At 36.9% G+C, this 8,487-nt stretch overlaps 1 protein-coding gene across 1 annotated transcript in view; it reads right to left on the minus strand.

Moving 5' to 3' along the window:
* LOC117323648 (ryanodine receptor-like) overlaps window positions 1–2,965 on the minus strand; it is a 170,788-nt gene extending 167,823 nt beyond the window's left edge. Inside the window, 1 exon segment of the mRNA XM_033878977.1 lies at window positions 2,641–2,965. Within this exon segment, the coding sequence (XP_033734868.1) occupies window positions 2,641–2,700 (60 nt within the window). The 5' untranslated portion in view covers window positions 2,701–2,965.
* Window positions 2,966–8,487: the final 5,522 nt, after the last annotated feature.

The raw sequence follows: 8,487 nt of genomic DNA on the forward strand, positions 1-8,487 counted from the left end.
CCATTTCATTTGATTATACATGAGAACCATCTACAGGTAAATATGTTGGGGTCTTCTCCACAGGGGGTACCTTCTACAGGTAAATATGCTGGGGTCTTCTCCACAGGGGGACCTTCTACAGGTTAATATGTTAGGGTCTTCTCCACAGGGGGGACCTTCTACAGGTAAATATGCTGGGGTCTTCTCCACAGGGGGACCTTCTACAGGTTAATATGTTAGGGTCTTCTCCACATGGGGGGACCTTCTACAGGTAAATATGTTAGGGTCTTCTCCACAGGGGGGGCCTTCTACAGGTAAATATGTTAGGGTCTTCTCCACAGGGGAGACCTTCTACAGGTTAATATGTTTGGGTCTTCTCCACATGGGGGGACCTTCTACAGGTAAATATGTTAGGGTCTTCTCCACAGGGGGGCCTTCTACAGGTAAATATGTTGGGGTCTTCTCCACAGGGGGGACCTTCTACAGGTAAATATGTTGGGGTCTTCTCCACAAGGGGACCTCACAGGGGGACCTTCTACAGGTAATTACACAGGGGGATCTTCTACAGGTAATTACACATGGGGACCTTCTACAGGTAATTACACATGGGGACCTTCTACAGGTAATTACACATAGGGACCTTCTACAGGTAATTACACATGGGGACCTTCTACATGTAATTACAAAGGGGGACCTTCTACAGGTAATTACACATGGGGACCTTCTACATGTAATTACAAAGGGGGACCTTCTACAGGTAAAAATGCAAGGGGACCTTCTACAGGTAATTACACATGGGGACCTTCTACAAGTAATTACACATGGGGACCTTCTACAGGTAATTATATATTGGGACCTTCTACAGATAATTACAAAGGGGGACCTTCTACAGGTAATTACAAAAGGGGACCTTCTACAGGTAATTACACATGGGGACATTCTACAGGTAATTAAACATGGGGACCTTCTACAAGTAATTACACATGGGGACCTTCTACAGGTAATTACAAAGGGGGACCTTCTACAGGTAAATATGCAAGGGGACCTTCTACATGTAAATACACATGGGGACCTTCTACAGGTAATTACACATGGGGACCTTCTACAGGTAATTATATATAGAGACCTTCTACAGATAATTACAAAGGGGGACCTTCTACAGGTAATTACAAAAGGGGACCTTCTACAGGTAATTACAAAGGGGGACCTTCTACAGATAATTACAAAGGGGACCTTCTATCTATTATAATATAATTACTTATTCCAAAAATGTTGTCCTTCATCGGAACATTATAACAGTTATCTCCCCTGGCACCAATAGTAACGGGTCCTTTGCATTTTTTTTTTTTTTTTTTTTTTACAAAATCAGGGTCAAAGGTGACTACTGACATTATTGTACTCAGGGCTTTTTCTCACTGGTTTGGGATGGGGCCTTTTTGTCTCCTTTTGGGAAGAAAATTGGTGAATTGGGAAAGAGTTTTTCAGGAGTAAACTGCAAATTTTGGGAATTTGGCTTTAAAATGAAATAATTCCAATTGGGAATGGGGCCCTATTAACGGCCCCAAAAAGCCCTCAGAAAAAGCCCTGGTACTGTACTGATTTAGTACAATTTCACATCATCCAATAACAGCGTTAGTTTGCACCAATGACTTCAGTAAAGTTCCACACAACATAGGGTTGTTGTACTTATATCATTGACTCAGTAAAATTATTAGGGTTCCTGTATACCAGTCATTCAGTATTTTTAGTTTTCACAACCAAGGATAAGTCTATAATACATCACTAATCCAGGATTCACACATCACGTATTAGGCCATTAACAATCAATAGTGAATTTATCAGCTGAGGGAGCTGTGATTACCAGTCTAAATAAGTGCTAATTACCCCCACAGACAGTAAGTTACACTGATCTGGTTACCCCTCCCTGATAGTGCTTATCTGATCATGTATCACTGGATTACCAAGGTTAATGGAGAAGAGGGCCCTCGTCAGCATCCCAGTGCTAATTGTTTACATTGGGTTGTGCCTCTGTTCATTATAGCACCCATATGGATCTATCACACAAGCTTCTACAATGTCTTCATAATTCATTGCTAAATCATCCAGTCATGATGGTATAATCTCTATCATCACTGCCATATATGGCAGGCTGTAAAAAGTTTACTAGGAATTAAATAAAATTTCAATATATTTTACAGCATCTTAAGTATTCTGACAAGTTACATATTAACAAACAATATCAATTAAATATCATCAAACAAACTTGTTTCCTCCTTATTTCATACTTTAGCATTAAGGGTGTGTTGCTGAATTCCCAAAATAACTTAAGAGTTCAGAAGTCTTGTTTCTTGTTTTTGTATGGGTCTACAGTCTACTTTCATTTCAATTACACAGCACTATGCAGGATCATTTATAGAAATAAAACGAGCGTGTGATCTTTAACTTGATTTGTCCAATATAGACCTCACAAACACACTCCTGCACGCGCAGGTGAACGACCTGAAACATCGTAATAATCGACTATGGCAGACGACGGACGTGCATGCACGTGCATTACATGTATAAACATGATAAAACAGCTGTTTGACAAGAGATCGATGTACATTGAAGGGTCCATACATGTACAACATTTTAATTCCATTGATGAAGACAAGTACATACCGTCCGAAGAAAAGAGATATCATCCTGCTCCGAGCCCCCTCCTTCACCGGGGTCCGCCATGTTGTGTGTGTGAAATTTTCACCGGTGTGGATGTTACAAGTCGCGTTTTCACTAGAAGGCTAACGTTACTGGGGCCTTGACGGGAGCAGCACGCTAACTGTCCTCCGATCTCGGCTAATCCTGGACATTCGTTAGCCGGCTACCAAAACATGGGAAACGAAAGTGTCTGTCAGGTTCCGAGGGGGTCAGCACTGTTACACTCATTTACATAGATTAAACGCCCATTGAACAAAATCTCACCGGCAAACTCATGGAATGGCAGATAGCAGTCACGCAGCTGCTGCATCAGAGGTGTGCTAAAAATAGACTACGCGCTACCGTTGGAAAAACTCGGTTCAGGTAGAGCGAACACTACTGTTCAGTAAACGGTCGAGATACCACTAGGCATCAATTTCACACATTTTACGAGGAATCTCTTATTTCAAGGAGTCTTGAGCGTATTAAACTAACGAGCTACCAGTTGATTATTTGATGGCATTTCAAATGACAGGACGGCGTTCAACAGAGCATCACAATGGGGTTAAAAGAACCATTTGTTGAATATCAAAACGTTGATCGGGTTGTTAATTATTATTACTTTTTATTTTTGCCTACCAAATTAAAGTTAGGGACAAAGGTTCACACTGTTAAGTTTTGGAATTACATAATTTCCCTTGGACAAAGGTTCACACTGTTAAGTTTTGGAATTACATAATTTCCCTTTTACAGTTATGGAGCTTCAACTTCAATCAATCGATCAATGAACTAGATACTTTAATTTTTCTTCCTTCTTTGAAATCCTGCCTTTTTTTTCGTCCATATACTTATCAAATTTTGTCCTTTTACTTCCTATAGTTGAATTCAGACTTTTTTTTATATCTTATTTGATTGAAGTTGGATTTACTTTCTAATTAATTGATTAATTTATCATTAGGCCTAATTGATTATCATTAGGCCTACCATATTTCATTTGTATATGCGTTTGGAGTATTCGGCTAAGGCAGCTTTGCATTCTGCCTTCTGATTAGAAATTTGACCATTTTTTTTTCTGCTGCTTCTGTTTTAAATTTACAAGCTGAATCTGTCATCTGTTATAACTGTTCTTTTATCATCCTGCATGGAGATCAAATTTACTGTTATTTAAAACTACAACTGGTTTTTTTTTAATTTTGTCTTTTTTTTAACATTTTTTTTTCTTTCCTACTATGGGATTCAAATTCCCCTTATCATTTTGTTTTCAAATTCAAACAATATTTTGTTATTCTGTCCTTAATTCAATAAATCCATGTTGAAATTCAATTTGTTCTATTGACATCCTATTTTGAATTGAAATCTCTTCAATAATTTTGGAGTCATACTTCAGAATTCAATGAGTTTCACAACTGAAGGTTGTTTGACTTCCACATCTTTGAGAATCATTTAATCTATACACCATCCTGGACTTTTTCTGACGGCTTTCTGGGGCCAATCATTCCCAAATGAAATCATTTCATATTTAAAGCATATCACAAATTTTGAAGTTTGCTTCTGAAAATGTCCTTCCCAATTCACCAATTTTCTTCCCCATATGAGGCAATTATTCCCATCCTTCAACATCAATCTGCTGTTTTGACGTCTTATTTTAAAATTCTATCTCTTATTTGCAACAATGAAGTCTGTCATATGATAGTCTTGTTTCTGTATAACATACTTCTAATTCACTTATATATTTCATACAGTATTTTGGCTGACAGAAATGTTCCAAGCATTGTCATATTTTGTTGAATATAGCTTTTATCAATCAAATAATTATCAACATTGACAGACATGTTTTAATCTTCGGGAAATACTGAAGAACCAGGAAACATCATCAACATGAAAGCATGAACTACATGCATCTCAAAGTCATAGAAACACCACTGGGTTGCGAGTTTGAAACCTACGTGGGGCAGTTGCCAGGTACTGACCGAAGGCCAGTGGTTTTTCTCCGGGTACTCTGGCTTTCCTCCACCTCCAAAACCTGGCACGTCTTTAATGACCCTGGCTGTAAATAGGACGTTAAACAAAACCAAACCAAACCATAGAAACATGCTCCTGTTGGACTTTATGCAATTATCTGTAAATAAGAAGGCAGCCCTCCATTTCCTTTCACATGTCACAATGTTCACTGACATAAAATATTTCAATCAAGGCATTCTTGTCACCTTGCGGTGGCTAAATAAAACAATGGATGTTTATACAGACACTACAACAAAATAAACATGAATACCATGCTATTTAATTATACATATGCTTTCTCCACCTTGCTTTTGAGATTATGAAGAAATGAAAAACACACAAGTAGATACCTATATAACTATAAATGTATATGTACAATTGGAAAATTCGAGAGAATATGTGGTCACCTTATTAGCTCGAGCTAGCAAGAATTTCCCTTTAACTCATAATACCAGTGGTTTAATGGTTTAATGGCATTCAGCCTTTCCACTAATCAGCATAAACATGTACAACACATAATACAATACAAATTGGGTAGGTGACTCGTGGTAAAATGTATGCTTCGAGAGCAAGAGTTTGCTCGTTCAACCCTGAGCCTGGGCAAGATATTTGTTATCACTCCCTCCTATTACTCGGTTATTATTTCTAGACTTTGCCATGGTCGTTATGAAGAAATAATCACAGGTATCTATATAATTATACATTATAACCAAATGAATATATAATTATTGCTCTCTTCTCCTTACTGTGGTCACTTTAGCCCAGTCAGTGGGGCATTGGATAATGTAATCACATGTGTTTGATTTCTCCTCAGGTATAGTTTGTCTTTCTCAGGCAACTGATCGGACCGTTCTGTACAATATTGTTGTGTCTTTGGGAAAAACACTTTCTGGCAACAGGCCTACTGTTTGTTTTTTAAAGTTATAGCCACGTATGCAGGTACTACAAAGAGACCCTGCCTCACCTTTCCTTTTTTGTAAAACAGTTCCCCCGAGAGAGATTCTATAGAACAACAGAAGGAATTATCGAAGACAACAGCAGCACCTATGTGATTTCTCAAAAAATTCTATCTCTTATTTGCAACAATGAAGTCTGTCATATGATAGTCTTGTTTCTGTATAACATACTTCTAATTCACTTATGTATTTCATACAGTATTTTGGCTGACAGGAATGTTCCAAGCATTGTCATATTTTGTTGAATCTTTTATCAATCGAATAATTATCAACATTGACAGACATGTTTTAATCTTCTGGAAATACTGAAGAACCAGGAAACATCATCAACATGAAAGCATGAACTACATGCATCTCAAAATCATAGAAACACCACTGGGTTGCCAGGTACTGACCGAAGGCCGGTGGTTTTTCTCCGGGTACTCCGGCTTTCCTCCACCTCCAAAACCTGGCACGTCTTTAATGACCCTGGCTGTTAATAGGACGTTAAACAAAACCAAACCAAACCATAGAAACATGCTCCTGTTGGACTCAATGCAATTATCTGTAAATAAGAAGGCAGCCCTCCACTTCCTTTCACATGTCTCAATGTTCACTGACATAAAATATTTCAATCAAGGCATTCTTGTCACCTTGCGGTGGCTGAATAAAACAATGGATGTTTATACAGACACTATGACAAAATAAACATCAATACCATGCTATATAATTATACATATGCTTCCTCCACCTTGCTTTTGAGATTATGAAGAAATGAAAAAACACACAAGTAGATACCTATATAACTATAAATGTCTATGCACAATTGGAAAATATTCGAGAGAATATATGGTCACCTTATTAGCTCGAGCTAGCAAGAATTTCCCTTTAACTTATAATACCAGTGGTTTAATGGTTTAATGGCTTTCAGCCTTTCCGCTAATCAGCATAAACATGTACAACACATAATACAATACAAATTGGGTAGGTGACTCGTGGTAAAATGTATGCTTCGAGAGCAAGAGGTTGCTCGTTCAAACCTGAGCCTGGGCAAAATATTTTTTATCACTCCCTCCTATTACTCGGTTATTATTTCTAGACTTTGCCATGGTCGTTAGGAAGAAATTTTAATCACAGGTATCTATATAATTATACATTATAACCAAATGAATATATAATTATTGCTCTCTAGACCTTACTGTGGTCACTTTAGCCCAGTCAGTGGGGCATTGTATAATGTAATCACATGTGTTTGATTTCTCCTCAGGTATAGTTTGTCTTTCTCAGGCAACTGATCGGACCGTTCTGTACAATATTGTTGTGTCTTTGGGAAAAACACTTTCTGGCAACAGGCCTACTGTTTGTTTTTTAAAGTTATAGCCACGTATGCAGGTACTACAAAGAGACCCTGCCTCACCTTTCCTTTTTTGTAAAACAGTTCCCCCGAGAGAGATTCTATAGAACAACAGAAGGAATTATCGAAGACAACAGCAGCACCTATGTGATTTCTCAAAAAAATGTCTACTATATCACATAGAAAATGTAATGAGATTTTCTATTTTTAACTGGAATGACAGATTTCCGTGCTAAGAATAGCTTGTACAATATCACAACTATGACTTCACAGGAAATTTTACTGTATTTAGCCTCCAATAGGCCCACGAAGCCAACACATCAACTTTGACCAAAATTTTCTGAAATAGACATGGTTGGGTTTATTGACAGGTATGGATTTATTGCAGAATACATGTATATAAAGTAGGCGTATATTACAAATGATATGACAACCAACAGACTGGCTTTTAGATCAAAATAAAAATATCTATTTTGGTTTGTAATAAAACTGTGGATAACTTGTCTTGGATTCTGTAATAATCTAGTGGCAGTATTAACTGTATATATCGCATTCCAAATGCCAACCATCAAGTGAAGATTTTCCTTGTCTTGTTCCAAGGGCGATGTATTATGTAACAGTATTACATAAACTTCTGCCTATGAATACACTGTTTGGGGGGCTGATCTCCATCACTCATGTCTAGATCATGTCTTACCAAATGTTTATAGTGCAATGATGTACGAAACACACGGCACACTTATAGCCACTGTAAAAAAAGGCACAACACATAGCTATAGCAGGATTACATGGTGGTGAGAACATCTTGGTTCAATCTATTGGTGGGAGTTGGTGGTATATAATACAATTTCTTAAAATATATATATATATTTTTGCCAATTGTACACCAGTTTTATTTAATAAGTGGTGAATATTAAAATGAATAAATGATCAATAAATGAAAGGAATATGTATATCGCTGTAAATTATTTTGTGTACAATGTTACAGGTACCAGTACATTGTTCTTCTACAATGCTGTACACATGAAAATGTTATGAAATGTTGTATCCTTATTATACAAGTGTGCCTTGTGTTCGTACATCATTGCACTATAAACATTTGGTAAGACATGATCTAGACATGAGTGATGGAGATCAGCCCCTCCAAAATCCTTGTTATACAATGTGTATAATATATTGTACAATGCAGTGTTTTTGTGGTATAATGCAGTCAGTGTTATTGTAATATTGGAGTTTGTTTGTGTTATTGTAATAATGGAGTGAGTTTGTGTTATTGTAATAATGGAGTGAGTTTTTGTTATTGTAATAATGGAGTGAGTTTTTGTTATTGTAATAATGGAGTGAGTTTTTGTTATTGTAATAATGGAGTGAGTTTTTGTTATTGTAATAATGGAGTTTGTTTGTGTTATTGTAATAATGGAGTTTGTTTGTGTTATTGTAATAATGGAGTGAGTTTTTGTTATTGTAATAATGGAGTGAGTTTTTGTTATTGTAATAATGGAGTGAGTTTTTGTTATTGTAATAAAGGAGTGAGTTTTTGTT

Source organism: Pecten maximus, chromosome 3, assembly GCF_902652985.1.
Source record: "Pecten maximus chromosome 3, xPecMax1.1, whole genome shotgun sequence".
Classification (NCBI taxonomy): domain Eukaryota; kingdom Metazoa; phylum Mollusca; class Bivalvia; order Pectinida; family Pectinidae; genus Pecten; species Pecten maximus.